We start from the raw sequence: 24,150 nt of genomic DNA, 5'->3' as shown, positions 1-24,150 counted from the left end.
TTAGTCTCTGGATTGCTTTCCACAACAGCAACAGCTAGGACTGAATGACACACACACTCACCAAACAGACTGAGGCAGCACTGATGTCTCGGAAGGTGCACCAAACAATAATCGATGCATTTCTTACTGAAAAGACTGTATTTTGCCCTAACCTGCATGGTGAAAACCAGAATGTTAGGCATCAGCATTGTGGTTGCGCCACAATGCTGATGCCTAACATCCTGGTTAGGCCGCCGAGCCCACAAAGCGGTCGCGATGGTCGCCGCTCTCTTCAGTTGACGGTCTTGACAGTGTTCCTTTGGATGCGTGATCCCACAACGGATGGAGCATCCAGTAGTCGAGTACGAGTCGACGTTCCCGGCAAGGCCAAGACAGGCTGATTTTGGTAGCGGTAGAACCATGGCGCATGCTCCATTGGTGCCACGGTGCGTGCCGTCTGCATTGGAGGCAGCAACACGTCGCAAACAACGACGGTGACGACCTGCAAGTTGAAAACCATCATGTTAGGTGTCAGCTGTGTGGCGCAGTCATGGATCCTGTGCAGTCATTCACGAGTCTAACATCCCTGTACGCCACAAAGCATCGGGTCTGTTGCACACCTGCCTTCCTCGGCCATGGGATAGCTGCTTCGAGGACAGCTGGCGTTTGTGCCGTAACAATACCGGTGCACTGTCGCCACAGAAAACAATGTGGCCAAGCATCTAAACTACTGAAAGGTCTTCAGGCGAACAAGTACTATTGTCACTCGTTGTTATGCACTTTGTTCTGCCTTCAGGTTGTCAACCTCAGCCACAGCACCGGCAATAGTCGCTAGAGGCCTCATTAATTCTAGAGCTGTGAAGCCTTTAACACAAGCGTCACTCTGAAACAAGTGCTGCGTGCTGTGCCTAGGTTAACCTGCACCGCCTTATGTAGGGATGCCGTCTGGGTCTGGTTAAACTGCAGGAGAGGCTAGACTCCAGCCCGATCCACGTCTTCAAACTCTGTCGGGTGGCCACAAGAAAAGCCTCAGCAGCGTCATCTTCCACCGTGTTTTCTGTGACCTTGCGTGCTCTGCTTTCGAGTTCTGATGTTTCGTGGTAATGCAGACAGACAGTGGATAAACGAATTTCACAAACAACGAAAGAAAAATGCCACATTTTCATAGAGCACAGATAAAATGAAATGCAATATAAATAGAAAATTGAGCGCTGTAAATGTTTCTGAATAAGAATGAGCTTGTAAATCTCACATAACACCACACGCAGGGGTCCCTTGCAACCAGCGATTTAGTTCGCAAGCCCATCTAAACTAACTGCCGCTGATCGAGTCGCACTTGTTAGAAAGATCGCAAGCAGAGCCAGTGATGAGAGCGCGCTAAGAATCGTAGCAGATGACATAGATTGCCTCGAAAGGATAAGGAATTCAATGCGGCAAGGAATAAACTTTACTGTACCTGAACCCCACTGCGCATGTCTAGGCGGCTCCACAATCAGGGCAGTTTCGAGCGCATCTTTGGCAAGGCAAAGCCGTCTAGTTGTTCTGCGCTGCCACATGCCGTTAAACTTTGGAACGATCTCCCTGGCGGTATCACTTCGATCGCTAATCGCAAAGCCTTCCACGACCGCCTACTCGAACACTTCATGCTTACATAGTTACTTATCATTTAATTCTTTCCAGGCGTGTCACCTCGTACGTTTCTTTAAAATATTCTGTAACGCTCTATTACATCACATTGTAGTGTTGTACACGTTGCTAAAATTCGCTTTATTTTTCAATTACTGCCCGTCAATGTTAATTAAGTTCGCAATTTTTCCCGCTTCGCGCATGCTCCTCCCTTATTTATTTTTTCTACCTGGGATTTATTTTTTTTTACCTGGGTGTTACTCTTCCATTTCTGGCACTCGATTACATCGCAGTATCTCAGTGCACCTTTGAGAATGTATAGTTTAGATTTCATCTTTTTCTGTATTTATCACATGTTATATTTAGGCCCAAGCAAAAACTATTTGTTGAATGTAATTGAAATTTCGCGCACTTATCTAACTACAGTAGACAAAAACATCTGGCAAGTTTCATAGCGTTACATCTATTCCTTCAGAAGTTATGATACTATACTTTAGAAAGTACGCTGGGCTCTTGCGATAGCAATGCAAGCTGGCTCGGCACACGAATAGCCAGCATGCTTGGCCCTTGCCATACTAATACAAAAGTTGTTTTGGCACATGCAACTTGCCGAAGCAGCGACGCATCATGCAAAGCGTTGCACCATACTTTTCGCAGCATCATTTCTATTTATCACAGACAGTGCACTTCAACCGTTTTTCAATCTTCTTGTGAAATGCCCATATGGATGGAGGGGACTGGCAGGCACACTGGACACGGAAGACCTCTTGATAGTTCTATTGTGTACACGGCACAGGTAGTGTCTTGCAAGTGTACAGGTGAATGACAGCAGTCGACTCATAGAGGGTCTGCAAACCTCCAGTAGGTTGGCAGATCCTCTATGCATTCAGTGCAGCAATGTTGATGATCTGTGTAAATAGGTGCTTCCATCTCATTTTCCCACGAATGAAAATTCTGAAGTTATACGCAGCTTGATTGTGGAGGTGAATCTCTCCCGTGCCATTATTTCTCTAGCTGCTGACGATGTTTCGTGATGGCACTACGTTTTTCTTTTGAGTTGATGATCATCTGCTTACAGACCGTAATGGCTCGACTGTGTCATAGTTCATCGCCATAGCAACTATGCTATTGTCTTTGCCCTTTACGAAAAGAAACTCGTTTCCCGGATCAAAACAGAAGCAGTCTTCCCGATTTCTTTCGTTCCATCAGGCAGAAGGCATTCATTCGCACAGCCGTCTTCCCCCTCCTCCTCAGCCGTTTGGGAGTGGCAATTACTTCACCAAGAGGCCCTCGTATATCTCTGCCGGCATCTGTTGCAGTCTCCCGAGTCTCAAATGACCGTAAAAACGGCATTCTTCTGAAGAAAATACCTAGTTTGATCTCTGAGGCAACCTACAACGCAATGCACATGTAAGCTCTCACAAAGGCCCAGTGTACTACAAAAAGTACACCAACATTTGATTACCCCTCAGAACAAAACTGTGCACTACAGCTGATTCTTGCGCTTCGCCGTGATTATATTGTTCCTTTTGAAGCACAACCAATCTGTTTTTTCAATATATACAGTGTGAAACCCTAAATTATTTGAGAAAATGCAGTAGTCGTCAGATGCGTTCGACGGGCGCTCGTTTTCCAAAAGTTTAACAACTCGTAGCACAGAAAAAATTCACCTGAGTCAATATGTTCGATTAGGAGTGTCTTGCTGCAACCTTTAGCATCAAAAATGCTAATCAGAAAAATTAGAATATTGGATAGTGCATTTTCTATTCCAAAAAAATGAAGTGTACTTTGTAAAGTACGCTGGGCGCTAATGGGTTAACCATGTATCGCCCCCCTTACACAATGCTCCGATAAGGAGCCTGTAAGGTATTGTGAATAAATAAATAAATAAATAAATAAATAAATAAATAAATAAAAGAAAGTTCAAGCTCTGCCTCGCTGATAAAGAAGTGGGCTTCGTGGGGGTTGATGAAAGCGCCAGCGGAAGAAAAGTGGTGGAAGCTATAAAGAACTTCAACCAGGTCGAATGTCGGGTGCCAAAGGAGGCAAAGACGAAAGCCGTGCGTCTTCTAAACCACCCCAACGTAGATCAAATCTGCACACTAGTCAAAAGAGAAAAAGGCAACGCTCTTTCCGTCTTCTTCACCGCGACGACTTACAAGGAAGGCCATCGGGTCAGAAAGAAACACCTGGCATGCCCACATTTCCATGTACCTATCTCACGCAGTTATTGCTACTCAAAGTCAACGACTCGTACAGGTTAAAAAAGTCGAAAGCCGTCATAAAATATCTTCCAGGAGAGAGGAGTCTCGGCGGGTTTCTCAGTTGATGCCCAAAGACAAAGCTCGACGAGCAGCAGTCGAAGAGACTGGCATAGTGTCTTTTCAGAGTAGAGCTTGCATTCCTTCCCAGAGCTTCTGCGCACTTACCTCAATGGGATTGTCATGTGCTTCGAAGAACAGCACTAGATTGAGAGACGCGAAGTATTCACCGGATCAAGAGTGGCACCGCATTTGTGCCAACTGTACCTCGAGGCATTTGGCGGAAGAATTGAAGAAACCATAAGGGACACCAAAATTCGGGGCATCTTTCGCTACGCAGATCTTGTGGTGCTGTGAAACACTGCCCATCAGATGGAAGTAACCAAGTGCTGGAGGATTTGCTAGGCACATTAGACGAAGCAACACCTAAGTTAAATTTCACCTACGAAATGCCAGACAGAAAAGCATATCAGGTAACTTGATCTTAAAGGGCCACTAAACCAACCACAGACGCTCGCCTGCTCCTCTGCGTGCCTTAGCTCTGTCAATGCCACCTAGAAAAAAAATTCAGGCCTGCTCACTGCCGCTGTGACGTCACGCGTCTTGACGGAGCGAGCGAACGCGCGGGAGACAGTGAAGCCATTGCCACTATCGTCTCCTATAAAATGATAAAGCCTTCGTGGCTAGTTTTACGTGCGTAACAGCTTTATTTTGACTTTTGCGTCGGGATTGGCGCTGGCTTAAGGAATGTGTTACGCTTTAGAGTCTTTGGTGATTGGTCTCTAAGCGACTTATTATTCCACTTAAAAATAAGGAAAGATTGTGCGCTATGGAAAATGTGACCGATTTATAAATCCGAAGGTTGATGGCCCCGAAAAGTGACGAAATAAATCAGGTAACTTTGATTCATACTTCATTCTTTATTTACACACACACACACGCACACACGTCACACTGTCCATAAGATGCGCAGAAACTGTTCCTATTCATTTGGTAAACTGAGAAAAAAGAAACACCATCTCCCGCTAAAGGGAGATGGAGATGGCCATGAGGCGATGCGAAGCAGTGTTTCGGCATGTAGAACCCGCGTTCTAGAGGTGGAGTGGTGAGGGGGAAAGGGGAGAGGGAAGTAGAGAGGAGGAAAGAAAATAGGGAGGGGAAAGGGAAAGGGGAAAGGGAAAGGAGAGGGGTGATGTGGAGAGGGGGAGGGGGGAGAGGGGGAGGGAGGGGAAGCGGAGAGGGAAGGGGGAGAGGGAAGGGGAGAGGGGAGTGGAGAGGGGAAGTGGAGAGGGTTTGCGCATGCGCAGTAAGGGTGGTCACGCCGCACACCACCACCACCACCGGATTGAACTCCGCCATAAGATGCTTCACATCTAAAAAATTGTCGGCACTGCGTCCAGAGGTCCAGAGTCAGCCGAGTAGCCCCCCATGGGAGCTACTACTGCCCTGCCGGTTCTTGGATCGGTGTACTTGGTAGTCTTCCTTAAGTGTTCTGGCTTGAAATCGAGCTCACACACCTGAAAATCATTTAAGAAAGCGGTTTATCACAGGCTTTCTGCTCCACTGTGCTCCTTATTTGCTCAGTTACAAAACAACAAAATCTATAAGGTGTCTACAGGCATCCCAATTCGGCTGACTTGCAGCAGTGCACATTTCAAGGAAACAAATTAGGCGAAGGTGCTGGCGAGACTGGCGCATAACTATAATACCGCAAAAAGTGGTCGGAGCACCGGTCAGAAATACCATGTACAAAACAGATGCACGACGCCACACACCGACACTCCTTAGCTTTTCTCAGTCAAAACAAGCCCGCGGTGCTACACCCAAATAGCGAAATGTTTACCGACCATGAAGGAAAAAAACGCCTGTTCTGAGAATATACTGCCACGCGCGTTTATTGCTCCATTTTTATTAGGGTGCCTTGATGCGCGTTTTGTTGCGTAATTTTTATGAGTTCGGGGTGCGAGCAGCGGAACGCCAAACGCATCTCTCCCACCGCTTGTGAAGTCGCTTGATTGGAGCCTGAAGGTGCGTCTACTTCGTTTCGCCATCGTTTTGCAGCGAAGCTCACCGCGCCTCGGCAAGACGCGCTCGTCAAAAACGGGAAATCTATGCACTCTCTAGAGACGCTACATCATCGCGGAGGTGAGCGTCTGCGACGCTCAGCTAAGTGTGCCTTATGTCAACGTTTACGCAAACAAGTCAGAAGGGCACACCACATTATTTTGTCGAAATAACTGAACGCGTTAGAGGTGATGCCTTTAAAACATCTGAAAAGCAAGTAGCATGGACTACACATATCTTTGAATCACGGAGAGAATGCATATCGCTGTCATCCCGATGAACGGCACGCTCTCATTTCTCTTTTTGGTCGCCTTGGGAGAATGAGACCACTGGAACCGTCGGTACATCGCCAATATCGGCGACACTTGGGCCCACAGCACTGCTCCATTGGGAGAGCTTCCAGGTGTACAACATTCTGTGAACGAAGCACATCACATCACCACGCAGCACTTCACAAACGCAGACCACGGTCTTCAAGCAGACGCCAAAAGAAACACCAGTATACCACGGCAGGCTTCGTCAGGGTTAGCAATCCTGCTCTCTCGAACGGCGTCAGCATGCATGCGCACGTCTACTCGGCAGGAGACGAGGGTCAAAAATGACTGACGTCAGAGGTCAGAGGCCATGCCCGGAGTAGTGAGCAGGACTGAAAATATTCTAGAGGGCGCTGGCTCTGTTGACAACAGCCGCCGTGACGGCACATGTATGATTAGGTGACGTCGCGAGCAAGAGACGCTGTCAGTGGGCAAACAAGAGCCTGTTTTCTGCTAGCAGATACGCGCGCGTCTTGCGTTTCCATCGCGGACGCTGAGGAAGGGCACTCAAAGAGAGAGAGAAAAAACTTTTATTTTCGAAACCCAAGTCCGGGTCTGGGCTCTAGGGTGAGGCTGTACTGACCTCCCCTAAGATGGTTAGTATGTGGTTAAGGAGAGTTGCCCACGAGGAAGAGGTGGATAGGCGAGCCGACGAACGCAGCCTAGCGAAGGAAACAGCGAAACGAGAAAGCGCGTGCAACTCCGCCAGCGTTCGCTGTAGTCTCGTGCACAACTGCGGCGCCACAACTAAATTTCGACCTCTGGGTGGTTTAGGCGCCCTTTAATATAACCTGCATAGAAGAACATGCATGCTGGAGCTATGCAACACGCTGATGCAGTGGTTTTAAAGACGATAGTCTTTCTTGGGGAACTTAAACGCAGAAATTTTGGTCTGTATTTCTGTCTGTCTTTCTGTTTGTCGGCACGTCACTCGATTCAGCCACCCGGCCAAAGTTGAACCACTTGCTTACCACCCACCCATCTTGAACAGGTATGGCTGTTCATACTTGTGAACGTTGTCGATCAAAAAGTAAATATTACGCATATCTGACGCACAACATCATTAGGTAAGTGTTAGGTGGTGTGTTCCTTTACTAGAAAATACGTAGATACACAATTTTAATGACCCTAGTTTCTTAAGCTGCGCTAGAAATGCGACTGCGCTGAAACTTGTCTTCCTACGTGCCCTCTGCTCAAGCTCATGTTGTGTGTCGGTTTCGGTTCAGTATTGCATTGCACGAATGACAGGGGGCGCCGCTCTGGTATTCCTGTTTTACCCAAGCGACGTGTAAATAAGAGAGTTTGTGGAGAGTACTCGTTGAGTACGGACGTTTCTTCTCCTTCGGCGCATCGCGCCAAACCGCGTGTTCGGGCTGGCCGGCGTCCCCGCCGGTCGCGTTGGTCACCGCCGGTCTTCGCCTGCCGCTGCGCCGGGACTACCAGCCCGCAACACAGCACTCATGTTTCTTGACGTATTGCCAGATGGCGTCCATATCTCACGCAGCGCCTCTTCTATTGTCTTTAGACGACATTTGCAGCGAAGCATGCAGATACGCGGCCATTTTTTTCTCCCTATAATTCTGAATACTTCGAGAATGTAAAACGAGTCATCGTGACGATGGTTCTTAACTCCGGCTAAAAGAAATCGTGCCACCATGGGATGCACGCATGTTTTATGAACCATAACAAAGCCAAAACAGCGCACACTTTACAAGGACGGACTGAAGGAACATATGGCACGGGCATTGTACTCTGTTTATGCAAGGTCACCCGACTAAGCAATTCTGACTACCCCAGTGGCCTCGTCAAAGCGGTCGCCGAATCACTACTGAAAATATCAAATCCCAAAGAAACACTGGTCAAGAAGAAGAAAAGGCCGAACAGAAAAAGAAAAACGCAGTCGTCATACACATGGCGTGACCCACAAACTAAAGAGGGTATCACAATTGCATGTTCTGCGCCGAACAAGCCATACTCAATGTGCGCGCAGGTCAATGATAAGGTTGACAGCAATCGATGCAACAAAAAACGGCAAGAAAATTGCGGCGCGTGCGGAACCGCGGTGATCTACGACATACAATTATCATCATGTCAACGATACATAGGACACGTGGGCAGATGTCGTCATGACAGCGCAGATAGCATGCGGTATCGTTAGAAAGAACCGCTGCTGGACATATCGCCCTCCACAATCGCCACTGTCAGTGCACTGTCCAATTTCACGATAACAGAATTTTAGAAGCCACGGCCATTGACGAAAGTGGACAATCGTACATCAGTGCACCATCCATACTGCTAACAAAAAAGAAAAGAAAGATTAACGCATAGAACCAAATCATCTGGTAATGAGTGAGCAACGCATTGGCTAACAACTGCCATAAGTATGAAAACAAAATTCAATAATCGTTCAGTTGTTTGCAGTAGTTCGCCGCCTGTCCTCGTCCGGGGCTGGAAGCATCCTTGCTAATCACTGAGACACCGATGCTCATTCCACTCTCTCGAAGCTGTACAAAACCGGGCGGCGCGTTCCTTTGGCTGTGTCTACAAACAACACTCACGTGTGACAGACAGCCAGTCTGTCACTTCCGTCTAACGTAGGAGCATTGCACTCGTCTATTCGCAGCACTTCTACGCTCATACCCATCGCATATCTCGTCATCAGTTGGCATATTTTGTTCGACCGAGAGAGGCTTTTAATTCGTCGCTTTTGCCCCACGCTATTTCATATTGGAATACCCGCCACGGTGGTTATGGTGCTCGACTGCTGACCCACAGGTCGCGGGATCGAATCCCGGCCGCATTTTCGATGGAAGCAAAAATGCTTGAAGCCCGTGTACTTAGATTTAAGTGCACGTTAAAGAACCCCAGGTGGTCGAAATTTCCAGAGCCCTCCACTACGGCGTCTCTCATAATCATATCGTGGTTTGGGGACGTTAAACCCCAACAGTGTTATTATTATTATTATTAAATGCGAAGCATTTCTTAGCGAACCTCTGGCACTTTGAGCGTTTCTATCTACGTATCTATCTATCTATCTATCTAGCTGCCTACGTCTGGGTGCCCTCATGATCGCCTCCTTAACTTCGTGTACACCAAAATTTGCATGGGAGGGCAAGAGGATTTGACGAATATGACTGCCGGGTCATGACATGAATAACTTTGAAATCCTGTTGAATACGTCGTCAAACCCTTTCCACTAGACACGTGTGGCACATACCCGTTTACCATGGGCCGCGGTGTACGGGTATGCGCCACAGGTGACTGACAGTTTATATCTACCCAGGAACGGCGAGAACAGACATTGGTAACTTGAATGCTAGAGCATTAAGGAAAACCAACGTCGGCATCGTTGACTCAGCGAATGGAAAGAATGAAAATTAGGATCCCAGCAGGAATCGAACCCAAGCATTCTGCGTGGCAATCAGGTATTCTACCACTGAGCCACGCCAGGTCAATAAACTGGCTTGGAAAGACAGCCTACGCAGGCGTAATAACGGTGCAGCGTCAATTGTGATTCTGGTGCTGGCTATCTAATTTTACAAGAAAGCAATAAACACTACATGATATTCCTACGATGTGTACTCCTAGGATACAGGCGTCATATCAGATTAACGTGTGTGGTTCCAGTGTTGGCTCCGCATTTATTGCAGTCTAATAAACATTACGTTTGTATTCCTATGATTCAGCAAGCTATAATGAAGCATTGCTCGACCCAGGAGGAATATATTAACGAAAGTTACATATGATATCCACATCACCGCATCGTAAGGTGCACTTCGTTCACCAGAACGACGCAGTGCCCTCTTCATTTCTTACGAGGCTGTGTGATGGCCTCATGCTGACCTAGGATGATGCCAGATTGATTGACAGCCGCTTTGTAGACTAGGCTAGTTGGCCACATACGCCCAGGTAGTCTACGAATACGACAAACACCATCCACTGATGTTGGCCTACGTAGCACTATCCAGGCCTACCAGCCTCGACGGTCTATACCACACCAACACGAAGGGTGGCTTCAGGTTCCAACATGTCGGTGTCTCTGTCGACAGACAATTTGTCGACGAAATCACCAGGGCATCCACGAATTTCAACAGCTCTACTATACCACATACTTCACTACACATGGACCCCTCGTCACCATGATCAAGACCGGATCCTATAACAGGTCATAACCAGCTGCTGGTGCTCACTGATAACGGTGATAATGCCCTTGTTCAAGAACTGTCAAGAACTTCTTGCACAAATGCACACGGGTTCGTGAAACGTGCGTGCGTTCTCGGGACACGTATAAGCACTACATATCAGCTTACCGCTTCTGGTGTTGGTAATACCCACGTTGCCATTGGCAGCGTTACCCAACCGTAAACAACTGGTTATATAACACATATCCGGCTCTTCAACATATATATGTATGCGTATAAAATTTATACAAATCTTTAGCGTCATTTGGTAACGTGTCGCTCAGTAAAAAAAGTTACGCCACAGTCACCTACCCGCCGCATGCTTCGCATAACATCTACTCCCACGGTACGTGGGATCTGCCGAATTTTTTTCATATTAGAATGGTCTTCCAGAGAGAGTGCGCGACATCTGCAACCCGCATGCTTTCATAACGAAACCGCACGTCAAGCTCGTTATAGTTAAGTGAGCTCCTTGTTTACGCTCACATAGTTGAAAATATATAGCCATGGTACAATGATCCTTTGGGTAATACGAAAAGCCTGACTTTTGCTAGAGTTATGTTGTAGGACATTGAATAAAGTTTTCTACATACTATTAGCTATTTATTGCTCATTTCCGCCATTGTTTCCGCGTACTACCCACCACGACCAGTGTATCCAACAGAATTGTTTTCGTTCATAGTGCAGTGACCACGTGTACTGCAAATTAAAAGAATCATGCCATGCTCTTTTCTTGCCTAAGGCCCTTCCTGAAACGTATCCATAGGAACTTATTCAGTAATTAAACAAACATTGCCCGATTCTCTGGCTGTCAGAATTCTTGTACAGGGTGCGCTACATTGTGAGTTACAAAATAGAATAAATGAATAAATAATATAATTGTTTGAATTCGACATCCCAAAACAGCGATATCATTATAAGGGACGCCGTAGTGGAGGGCTCCAGAAATTTCGACCAACTGGGGTTCTTTAACGCGCACCTAAATTTATGTACACTGGTATCTAGCATTTTGCCTCTACGGGAATGAGGCTGCCGCGACCGGGATTCGATCCCGCGACCTTCGGGTCTGCAGTCGAGCACCATAACCACTAGAGCGCCGTGGTCCCTTAGCCTAAGACGACTCGCAGGCGAGAGCTCTTTCTTGGCTCCCCCCGAAAGCTTTGTGCACCCAACATGGTTGGGCACTGCATCCAGGATCGGAGCCCCTCACGTGGCTTTGCAGTGTCTCCGGGATCGGCCCGCATTTGAGCAAGCGACAGTGTTATGTGATGACGTCATCGTGTGAAGTCAGATTATGTGATGCCACAATAATGTTGTGATGACGTCTCAAATTTCAGCGACCTGTCACGTAATGACGCCATCACGCGGTGGTTCTTGCATCACTCGTGTTGACACCGACGCCGTTGGTAACTTCTCGCGTTTGATGAGGCAGCTCAGGCCTTAATAAATAAACGCATGAATAAATAAATACCGAGAGCAACAAAGAATAACACAGCTGTTGACGAAGAGTGGACGCTATGGTTCTGTTGACTACTACTTCGCGAGATCGTGCAAGTTACCTTCTCGCACTGAAAAGAATGTACGCCATGAAGCGTGCCGGCCAGGCGTTCATAGTGAGGAGAATATGGCGCATAAACTTCGCAGAGCCCCAGGAAGGTCGTCCCCCGGTGGATGAGGAAGACATCAGGGGAGACGAGGAGCGAGCACCGCCGGAGTCCCCGTCGCAGCCACTCCGCGTGCCGCAGTTTTCGGGACGCTCTTTCCTCGAGCTGCATCGCCTGCAGGCTTACACGGGTCTGTCGCTCGAGCTGGAGCTCAAGGCGGACGCGCCTGACGGGCTGCTCCTGTACAATGGCCAGACCACCTCCGGCGCCGGAGACTTTGTGTCGCTGGCTCTGCGGGATGGACACCTCGAGTTCCGGTACAATCTCGGCTCGGGCCCTGTGCTGCTGCGTGCGCCCAAACCGCTCACCATGGGCCGCTTCCACCGGGTGGTCGCCAAGCGCTACCTCAAGGTGGGTGTCTTCTCGTCAGCGAATCTTCCACGATAGAGTAAGTACGGTGATTCAGCATTCCTACAACACGAAGCTCGGGCTTACCGCAGCCGACAAGAGAGCCCCCCCCCCCCCCCAGATCCAACGCAATTTCCGCTTTCTCAGCGAGAAAGAGGCAAGGAAATGTGGCGAGTTTGTTACAGTGCGTTTTTAAGGCCACTCTGAAGACGTTAGCACAAGACAAACAAGGCCACACGACAACGCGCTCAACTAATGACTAAAGGGTCTACTGAAAACAGGGAGGAATATATACACAACAACAACCACATGTCTTCGCATACTATGCCATCATTCTGTGCAGAAATGTTCAAAAAGGCCGATTTCGCAATACATTGGGCTGATGGATAGAAGCGAAGCGAGAATCATGATTGTTGTTAATGTGGCATGCGTTGATGATTTCGCGTCCGCCGCGTGGCTGAAGCGTACGAAAATGCGAAGACAAATTGCTTGAGGGATAACGTTCGAATTGTCATTATGCCGACGTAAGCTGTCATGGAGGCATGCGCCAGTCCTGCGCATACACATCTTTTCGTAAGAGATTGGCATGATGTAAACAACTTGGCAAACGCAAGTAACAAAGCGTTTACGATGCACACGCTCTTTTCGGAACTTGCTGTTCTCATTGTATCCACTGCATCACAGGCCATTCCAACATTGTTTGGAGCAGCAAAAATAACATTTACAGCAAAACCATTAGTCATCTTCTCAAGGTGATAGGAAAAGCCATGCGCGTAAGCGGGGAGCTTTCCTAGCTGCTTCCTTCCTGCCACATTCAACTATCGACCATTTGCGCAAGAGCATGGTGGCACAATTAGAGGTACCGGCGTAGGCATTTCTCTTCAGCACGACATATGTACCCGTTCACGCGAAAACCAACTAATTTCTTGAAAGCAGTCACACAGGTTTGTTATCATTCATTAAATTTGGATATTCACTCCCTCAAACTCGGTGGCGTCTTATGTTTCGCGGTTTATTTTTCTCACAATACAAGTCGGAATATTGTGTTGAAGGCGCGTATTTGAGCCTCCTCACGTAAAAGGAATGCATCAAAGAACGAGGGGTGCGTATACAGAAGAAATTACCGATTTTCCATATCGTCACCGGCAACTGCCCCCAAAGTGAAAATTGTACAAATACCGCACTCTACTAGTGTTTCTAACATTCGCTGCACAAACTTAGATCAAGAACCACGAGAAGGACCGTGGAATTGAACGAAGAAAGCTAAGCTCAACGATTAAGAGAGACAGAGCAAAGGTTGGTCACGCTTTATTAGTAGTGTCCTGAGAGACGCGACTAGCGCGCAGTGGGCTCCTCCCATGTTGGGACGGGCAGGCTGAGCCTGACCACCGCATCGTGTGGGCTCTCTGGTCGGCCCAGAGCTGGCGTATCCTTTTTAGAGTACAGAGAAAGAGCCAGGACTGGCCAAGGGTGCTATGCCGTAGTGTGGCGAAACTCGGAATCTCTCCGACCTCTGGCGACACCCTCTGTTGAACGAACTAATAGCACGAAAAGGTCAAATCCATCCCTTAGCGCAGGCCACGTTCCATTGATTACGATGGAACGCGGCGTCACGCCAAGGGCCGTCGACGAAGGTTGGTGGCGTATTCAAAGCCTCTTCTTTCGTTTGTTTGTCCTTCCACTGAGTGCAGATGTGCACCCATGCAAGAAAAGTCGCAGAATTTTTTTAGGAATGATATTTTTTGGAGGTACGGGCTGTTCAAACTCATTTTCAAGCGTTTATTGCCTGCACTAAATAATCTTTGAATAATCAGTACCGTAGACTTCGAGATTAGCTCCGGCTGAACGCCTTTCAAGAGCGCGCGGCCGGACCTAATTACCGTCGGAAAGGAACGAAAACGAAAATCTAAAAAAAAAACGATATCTTTGACCGGAACGAAGACATAGCCGAAACTTTATGTATCATTTCGTTCCGGAGTGAAACCGAAATTTTTAAAATCGTTTTCCAGTACACGAGGAAACTTGGCAATCCGGAACAACTGAGGTCATGCAACGTGAGCAGTTACGCATATATCAGGATACAGTATTAGCGTGTACCTCAGGCAGGACTTTCTAAGCAAAGATATGCTGAAATTGTGCGGAAAACGAAAGCAGTGGCAATCAGAGATGTGTATATGGACGCAAGTGGACTTTTGCGTGCCTGTCACGCGGGCCAGCGTGGAGAGGGCGTTCTCGGCGCTGAATTTTCTTACAGCGAAAGCCGTTATGGTATCACACCAGCCGATTTTGGCGCCATAGTTTTTCGTCGCCGTCGCCGCCGGTGTTCGTAAACGCTATCGCGTGAAATAAGTATTCTAGCTACCACAAAGTCACGGTGGTGCTTGACACTCCTTCGCGAAAAAATCACGCCATATCCACGGATGATAAGTGAGCGAAGCTCGAGAGGGGGAGATCATCGGTAAAACTGTAACCCTCCCGTGAAAGATCCCCAATTACATCATTTGGAAAAACGTGAGACTGTGTGCGTATATATAAATCAACTTTTATTTTGTTCTTTTATTTTGTTCGTCTACTGTCTACAGCCACCTGCTCCATCCGGTGACTCGCTGCGAACGCGAGTGTCACTCATGAACGTCGTCTTCTTCTTCTATTGCATACCAGAACGCGCGCAGCAAAGAAGAAAGAATGCCACACAGGCAAACACGCACGAGAGTCACTCGCCAACGTCGTCTTCTTCTGCTACTGCATACCAGAACGCGCGCAGCAAAGAAGAAAGAATGCCACACAGGCAAACACGCACGAGAGTCACTCGTCAACGTCGTCTTCTTCTGCTACTGCATACCAGAACGCGCGCAGCAAAGAAGAAAGAATGCCACACAGGCAAACACGCACGAGAGTCACTCGTCAACGTCGTCTTCTTCTGCTACTGCATACCAGAACGCGTGCAGCAAAGAAGAAAGAATGCCACACAGGCAAACACGCACGAGAGTCACTCGTCAACGTCGTCTTCTGCTACTGCATACCAGAACGCGCGCAGCAAAGAAAGAATGCCACACAGGCGAACACGCACGAGAGTCACTCGTCAACGTCGTCTTCTTCTTCTACTGCATACCAGAACGCCCGCAGCAAAGAAAGAATGCCACACAGGCGAACACGCACGAGAGTCACTCGTCAACGTCTTCTTCTGCCACTGCATACCAGAACTGCATACTAGCTCGTGAGAAGCGCGCGTTCTGGTATGCAGTAGAAGAAGATGACGTTGACGAGTGGTTACATACCGGTCACAGAGGAAGGACAGACCCACGGCTTAAGGAGCTTCGCCCCTAAAATACTCTACACAGGCGGCATGTCGGGCAAGGAATCGTGTTAACATATCTAATGTAACATAACAGAAGAGTGAAATAACAGCGTCACAATGCGAATTGCGCAATAAGTCGGTCGTTGAATGCTTCCAACACACTACAAATGCCTCAGCCATAATTCTTCATCATCATCAGCCACAGCACAAAGTATACAAAATGCGTTACAGATGTGTAACGGGTACCACGATTCTCTTAAGAATGACGTAAATTGGCGTAGTGGGTGCTTGCCTACTTCAGAAAAAACTACGATGATTTATGGCATAGTGGGTACCTTGCAAGTGTGCTTGTATAGTTGCCCCAAGAGAGTGTACAAAGGACTCTAGATATGCTGCTTTTCCAGCTTTCGCTGTGACTGTGCTGCGTGTTCCGCGCAGGCCTGGCGATTTTTTTGAGAACAGCGGTCTCGCACATCATGGAGTACATTCAATGACGTGCTGCTTCTGAGATCGTGTTCACTCCGCTGACACAAAGCATTGAGCCTGCTAAAAAAAATTCATAATTCACTTTAGAGAAACTAAATGCTATGACTTTGAAGGGCATTGGTTTGTGTTAGTTGGTAGGAATTTGGGGTACAGCTAATTCCGCTTCTCGTGGGAAGAACGCGTTTTACTTTTGTCCCACTTTCTTAAGAGGAGCGCAAGTAACTATACCATAAATGCAATGTTTTTTTTTTTTTACACGATTACTTTAACTTCAAATTTCTGCACACAAATAAAAACCGTTACGAACCGTTACGGAACGTTTTTTAGAGAACAAAAACAGAACGGATTTTTTTGTGGTGGAACGAAACTAATACCGAAACGAAGAACATTTCGTTCCGGCACCCTGATTCATCGAGGTCATATGTATTGATCATCATGATCGGCCTTCAAGCGCGTTGCTCGTCCGCCGCGCGCTTTCTTCGTCCTCTTCATCTTCTGCTCGCTCCCCGAACACGTGCGCCCGGCTGATTGGCTCATTAGCCAGGTGCGTGACCTAGCTCATTAGGCCCCCAAGATGAGAGTGAGCCTCTTAGGCCACGTCTTGCTAGGCACATGCCTATTACGATCACGTTAATTAGGACCACGCTAATGAAGCCGTGCCATGATAAGGCTGAGCTAATTCATACCACGCTAATCACGACCAAGCTAATCAAAAACATGCTAACTCAGATCCTGATAATTAAGACTCTGCGAATTAGCACCATACTAAGTAAGGCCTCGGTAATTAAGCCTAAACTAATTACGGTCTTGATAGTTAAAACGAGACTAAGACAAGTCTATTCAATGCCACGTTAATTAGGACCTAGTTAAGACCAACTTTATTAGGACTATGAAAATTGTACCGAGCTGACGCGGTCGTCACTCCGAAGCAGACAGAACAGACTGAATTGACGTTCAGGCTGAATTGACTGAATTGACGTAAAAAGCTGGGAGAAGCTGCTAGTAGCGTCGACTGCATGAGACACTTGACAGTGCGAGTTGAATTCGGGGCGTTCTCAGAATGTACGAGTTTGAAGCCGAGCTCGCGTGCCAAGTAGTTTGATTAACAAGCGCCCGCGGCAAGGCTCGGGCACGCCCATCGCGTTTGCTCTTGCTGGGGCACTGTACTCACGCCGCAACGATTCAGCTAATGGCTGCGACGTAACTTTATAGTATTCGACGTAGCAGACTAATCAACGCAATATTCGATCGAATTGAAACAAGCTGTACGAGAATGCTGCGTGTGCGACCTTGCTGCCTTTGAGTGGAAATTTCCATGCTCCAGGTGGTGTGACAGAACTTGCCCGAAAGAGGATAACCGCCCACGAACGCGCCTATGGGAGGCGCGATGATCAGTTAGTTGGCAAACCGATAGCGCGACAATCACACTGGCGTTGCTGCACTGTTGAAATGTTGGCCGAGTGGCGGCACTGATGCTTTCGCACGCGCGGTTCCTTTGAGAACCGCCGCAAACGCCGGGCATGCGTTTGTGACGACATGCGCGTTTTTGTAGCCGTTTTTCATGGCGTTACTTTCACGCGCTCCGCGCTGTCTTCCTGTCATGACCGCCGTAGTGCGAGCCCGGAGCAAACTCGTGTTCACGAGAAGCTCGGGCCATGCTGATAGCACCCCAGGACATCAGTTCATCATTCAGTTCATCAGTTCTAGGCTGTGAGATGGAAGGAGCAGGAAAGAAAATGTATGTCTTGTTAGTGCGTGCGTTCGCTTTAAGTGGTGTAATGCGCGCATGTGTCACTTGTATATATTCAGCCTTCGTGCGATGAATAAGTTCAGTTGGAAGTGAGCGCTGTACGTGGTTGATGCCTGGGTGTGTGGGTGTGAATGTGTCGTGTGTTTGCGCTCTAATTAGGTTTTTTGGAAATGATCTACCAACTAGCCCAACAACAAGATATTTTACTTCTTTGTGTGTGAGCAGCGCGCTCCTTTCGAAAACGCGGCCGCTGCAGCAAGCGAAGTCCCCTTCGTGCTCTCTGTAACGTCAACGGAAATTTGCGGTGAAAGCACAAGACGTACAAACCGCCCCCGTCACAAGAAAGCGAGCACGCATCAGAGACGCCCCCTGTAGAGGCGTGCTGGCATCGCAACGCGCGGGGCGACGATCTTTAAAGCGCGTCCTGCGCGCTCTTCGCGTTATCTTGGTAGTGACAGCTAGAACGCGCTCAAGCCACCGAGCTCTGAGTACCGCCAATGGTAAATGGTGCATATAAATAGCTCGCCGTTAGTATGGCGGGGAACGTACACTGTGTGGCCGAGTGGTTTCGCGCCGCGCGCTGCGGAGCGAGGGTTCGTAGGTTCGACTCCCGGCAACGGAACTTTTAACAGCGAAGCTATTCTTACTCGGGGCTTTCGTGTCCGGGGTTGGCGTAGAAGTGATCGTGTGGCCTTGCAGTGTGGCGAGAGTCAGGCTGGCTCGGAAGGGGAGGGCTGCGCCGTGCTGCGAGAGGCGAGAGCGTGCGGCGAGAGGCGAGGACGGAGGGTGTCGAGGGGTGAACCTTCGAGAAACGCGCCAAGATGGGGTGAGGCGCAGTGGAGTGTCAAATAGCGGGTCAGTATCGGTGTTCAAAAGCTTGCGCTTTCAAAAATGGCCAACATTTCCCATTCTTCCGATGAAGAAGCTGCCTGACGTGAGCGTCAACGAGAGCTGACGCGAGAACGGCCACGTCGGCGGTGTTCGCGCAAGGGAGGCCGGAGCTAAGCGCCAGCGAAGGGAAGACTTGAAAAAGCCGGCACATCCCACGCGTTCTGGGAATCGATGTAATGCGAAGCAGCCAGCAAAGCGCTGCATACATCGACTTGTATGTCATTGAGGAAAATGCGTGTCATGGTTTTCATGTTAACTCCTATTATTTATGTCCGTCACACAGTAACGTCACGCAATACCAACTTCGGGGTCGATCAAGCTAGAGAAACAGCCGCCAGCGCCTCATGAGCGTGGCACGTAAGTCATGCTGTACATGACATGCGTGTCATGATTTTCATGTTAACTCGTGTTATTTACGTTTGTTACACAGTCACGTCGCAAGATACCAATTTTGGTGTATGTAAAGCTAGCGAAACGGCCGCCAGCGCACCATGAGCGTGGCACGTAAGTCATGCTGCACATGACATGCGTTTCATGATTTTCATGATAACTCGTGTTATTTACGTTCGTTACACAGTCACGTCGCAAGATACCAATTTTGGTGTATGTAAAGCTAGCGAAACGGCCGCCAGCGCACCATGAGCGTGGCACGTAAGTCATGCTGTACATGACATGCGTGTCATGATTTTCATGTTAACTCGTGTTATTTATGTTCGTCACACAGTCATGTCGCAAGACACCAATTTTGGCGTATATCAAACTAGCGAAACGGCCGCCAGCGCACCATAAGCGTAGCATGTAAATCATGCTATACATGACATGCGTTTCATGATTTTCATGATAACTCGTGTTATTTACGTTTGTTACACAGTCACGTCGCAAGATACCAATTTTGGTGTATGTAAAGCTAGCGAAACGGCCGCCAGCGCACCATGAGCGTGGCACGTAAGTCATGCTGTACATGACATGCGTGTCATGATTTTCATGTTAACTCGTGTTATTTACGTTTGTTACACAGTCACGTCGCAAGATACCAATTTTGGTGTATGTAAAGCTAGCGAAACGGCCGCCAGCGCACCATGAGCGTGGCACGTAAGTCATGCTGCACATGACATGCGTGTCATGATTTTCATGTTAACTCGTGTTATTTACGTTTGTTACACAGTCACGTCGCAAGATACCAATTTTGGTGTATGTAAAGCTAGCGAAACGGCCGCCAGCGCACCATGAGCGTGGCACGTAAGTCATGCTGTACATGACATGCGTGTCATGATTTTCATGTTAACTCGTGTTATTTACGTTCGTTACACAGTCACGTCGCAAGATACCAATTTTGGTGTATGTAAAGCTAGCGAAACGGCCGCCAGCGCCCCATGAGCGTGGCACGTAAGTCATGCTGCACATGACATGCGTTTCATGATTTTCATGATAACTCGTGTTATTTACGTTTGTTACACAGTCACGTCGCAAGATACCAATTTTGGTGTATGTAAAGCTAGCGAAACGGCCGCCAGCGCACCATGAGCGTGGCACGTAAGTCATGCTGTACATGACATGCGTGTCATGATTTTCATGTTAACTCGTGTTATTTATGTTCGTCACACAGTCATGTCGCAAGACACCAATTTTGGCGTATATCAAACTAGCGAAACGGCCGCCAGCGCACCATGAGCGTAGCATGTAAATCATGCTATACATGACATGCGTGTCATGATTTTCATGTTATGACTTGTCATTTATGTTCGTCATGCAGTCATGTTACGCCATGCCAGTTTTGGTGCACATTCGATGAACCAAGTGACCAGGAGAGCAGAAAGTCGTAGGCGGCTAGATAGATAGATAGATAGATAGATAGATAGATAGATAGATAGATAGATAGATAGATAGATAGATAGATAGATATATAGATAGATAGATAGATAGATAGATAGATAGATACGCTCAAAGTCGCAGAAGTTCGCTAAGAAATGCTTCGCATTTAAAAAAATACAATATAGCCTGATGAATGGCCGGCATAAGCTGTTTCGACAGTGTTCGCGAAGTGGAGCTGGCTGGATTTTTCGTTCCAGTTCTTTCTTTGCATCTGTTAGTGTATATCTTACAACGTCATATCCGTGACTGAAATACGTGAGTGGAGCCGTGGTGTACCCCGAGATAAAACACTTTCGTATTAAAATTGCGAGAAGCGCCCGTAATTAGGATAATAGTAACCGAAATTCAAGGTCCCCATCGAGGCAATACCGAAACTGAGCGCATCAGGCGCGCGAGAATTCCGTCAGCCCTGTTACGTCAGGCCGGGAGCTCACATGACAATTTTAAGTGCGAATGCACTTTATAAGCGACCCTGAATCCGCCGTCCCATAGCAACGGCGCGAGGAAAGGAGAGGAGCGTCTGTAGCAACGGCGCAGCGACGTCACACCCCACGTGACTGCGCGCGCTCCGCCTCCTCCCCGCGGTTTGCGCGGGCGCGCGCCGGCTCCGCACCGCTCTTCTAGGTGGCATTGGGTGCAGTGCTTCGCCGCTCCTTCTCTCGCCGTTCGCTCTCTCTCCTCCCTGCGCCCCACTCTCCCGTCCGCTGGCTGGGCGCCTCTCGAAATGTGTGCTCGAGACGCCGCTGTGAAACGCCAACGGCGACCACAAGGCTGAGATTATGGCCGTCAGGTACAATGACAACACAAACAGGTGCTGATGAATGTGTAAGTAAATGGTTACGGTACAAATCCTCGTCTCGTCATTAATTTACGCCATTAAAATTACTGCGCCGTGTACTCTCGGCGCAAGAAATGCATTCGCATTTCCTCACGATTCCCTTCGGGGAGGTGGGGGCATTTTTTAAAAGAGGCGCCTCGCCGCGGAATATGATCAGGAAAAACGGCAAGTCGTCCTAAATACCAAAATGGACCGCTTAATATTTACGTTTTGCGTGTAGTGCTTATCTGTTCCTGGCAGTCGTACATGACATTCAGGCATCACGAAAACCTTGCTTTTATGAACGCGCCTATTGCTTTGTGTAGCCAAGCATTCTAACAACAAAAAGCATAGGTGTTGGAAGAAAAGCTCAGACGAATAATAGAATTACTTCGTAGCTTCCTTTTTAACACAATAAGGCCGGACGTTCTTGCGATTATCACATTATATCAGGGATACTAAAGCTAAAGATAATTTGCGCTTCTTCTATAAAAATTTCTCAGTTTTAACAGGTCCGTTTTGTAGCGTTGTCCTGAATTTCCCTGCACCTTTTATTTCGCTCTTCTTTATTCTTCTTTATTCTGTCATCTCGAGTCTTTAAATATGGGTACATTTCCACTGAAATTTGTTGGCACACTAGCACGCGCCGCTCGATCTTGCTATTAATGCATTCGGTTAATTGTGCAATGCCTGCTTAAATTTTCGCCTGTCTGACCTCCAAAATCGACGCCTCGGTGCCCGCGTGACCGCAGGACGGCTTCCTTACGCTGGACGGCGAGGCAGACATCCGCGGTCGCTCGGGGGGCCTTCTGCAGTCTCTAGACCTCGCCGAAAACCTGTTCGTCGGCTGGCTGCCGGGACCGCGGGGTCTGGGACCACCAGCCGGGGTCTTGGACAACGTGGGTGGCGTGGAGCACGGTTTCCGAGGCTGCCTGCGACGGCTGCGTCTGGGAAAACGCGACGTCCGCCTTTCAGGCGCGTCGCGGGATGTGTTGCGCGCAGTGCGCCTTCAGGAGTGCGGCCCACCGTGCGGACCTTGCCTTAACGGCGCAACCTGCCTTGACCACGGACCGGGAAACTACAGTTGTCTCTGCCCGCCGGGATTTCAGGTGAGTGGGACGCACAGCTGTGAGTCTACTAGTTCGAGTGAAACATGTTCCCGCGGAAGAGTAATGCTTAAGAAGACGGTGTAAATAGACAACAAGTACTCCAGCAAAGGTGACCTCAACTCCAATTCCGGAAGTAGTCATAGATAGCAATGGCTTGTTGTCACATGAGCGTTATTCTTGCGTGGTGCGTCCAAAGGGACCTCTTAGTGAGACGTCTTTAGAAACCTATCAAGAAGCGCTCTTGGCAACATTCAACAACCTGTCACGTTTTTAAAAGGAGCCCTCAAGCTTGGAATGATTGGACAGATTGTGTGTAAGCTACGAATCAGCCGCGGTCCCCTTCTCATCACAGAGACTCATCACTTTAACCCTTTTATGCCTGAATTGTGAAAGCGCCGAAGAAAAAAAATTGTTTTTCATTTTTCAGCTTTAAATAGCAAGCTTAACGGAAATCAGCAGTTGTATTATCCAAAATGCAACTTTAATGCATACTTTTGGGTATGTCGCGAATTCGCGACAACAGGCACTTAAAGGGGTCATGAAGCACCCCTTGGGCTGATTGAAAAAACACATCCTGCGGAAAGCTGACACGGCTATGAACTGCTCTGCCAAATATTACAGTCCTGCGCGCCGTGTAATGGCCACAAGCGGAGCGCGAAGTTGCCGTTTCCCCAGGCACCCTCTTTTCAAACAGAGGCCGGTTCTCACTCTCGTCGGTGGGCGGGGCGTCTGTCCGCTGTACGTAGCAAGAGACATAGCATGCTTATTGGCCGATAGCCGACGTAAATCGAGAGCGGCGTTCGGATCAGATGCGCTTCTTGCTGCGGGGTGCCACCACTTGCCGGCGCCGCACTCCTCAGTACACGGTAGCCGCACTCGCGCAAGCGAATCACAGCGGGAGAGCGATCGCGTTTCATGACGCGTGCTGACGTAACTTCTTTCCCCCATGCCATCCCTCCCTGTCTAGCTTCCAGTGCGCTCGCCGGCACGAGAAAAGAGAGAAAGCGCTGGGAGCGTGCGCCAAACCCCCGTAACTCCGCTGATTCTTGACGGATTCGAGAAATTTTTGCGGCAATCGATTCGGGAGGCAGTACACTACGATACTGAGGCCATTAGATCATTACTTGGAAAAGTGGTTCATGACCCCTTTAAGCCAATAGTAGCTCAATCTATTTAATGCGACGCAAGTATGGCATCGCCGCATCAATGAAGCGGATCTCTTCAGGGTGACGTAACTTGGCGTCGTCATTGTTGTTAAACGCAAGTTTGACTTTTTGCCTCCTTCCAAACACGTGACATCGTCTCGGCCACCGTGTGTGCCCTAGACACCGCCGCCCAGTATAGCCGACTTCATGAGAGCCGACAGAATGACATGAAGGTGACGGCACCGAGAAATAGATCTAGCTCACCACGAGACAGAGCCAATCCTTTGTTCGGATTTTTCAGCGTCGCAGACAGATTGCTCTGCTAAACGATGTTTTCCATGAAGG

The 24,150-nt window shown here is 48.4% G+C and overlaps 1 protein-coding gene across 1 annotated transcript in view; it reads left to right on the top strand.

The window, feature by feature from the left end:
• The window catches only part of LOC119406743 (agrin), a 439,130-nt gene that overhangs the window by 139,332 nt on the left and 275,648 nt on the right, over nucleotides 1-24,150 (top strand). Inside the window, exons 5-6 of the mRNA XM_049420197.1 lie at nucleotides 12,070-12,440; nucleotides 22,304-22,660. Of these exons, the coding sequence (XP_049276154.1) occupies nucleotides 12,070-12,440; nucleotides 22,304-22,660 (728 nt within the window). The remainder of the gene's footprint in view (nucleotides 1-12,069; nucleotides 12,441-22,303; nucleotides 22,661-24,150) is intronic.

The sequence above is a fragment of the Rhipicephalus sanguineus genome, chromosome 10 (genome assembly GCF_013339695.2).
Source record: "Rhipicephalus sanguineus isolate Rsan-2018 chromosome 10, BIME_Rsan_1.4, whole genome shotgun sequence".
NCBI classification, from domain to species: domain Eukaryota; kingdom Metazoa; phylum Arthropoda; class Arachnida; order Ixodida; family Ixodidae; genus Rhipicephalus; species Rhipicephalus sanguineus.
This window is presented reverse-complemented; position numbering and strand designations above follow the sequence as displayed.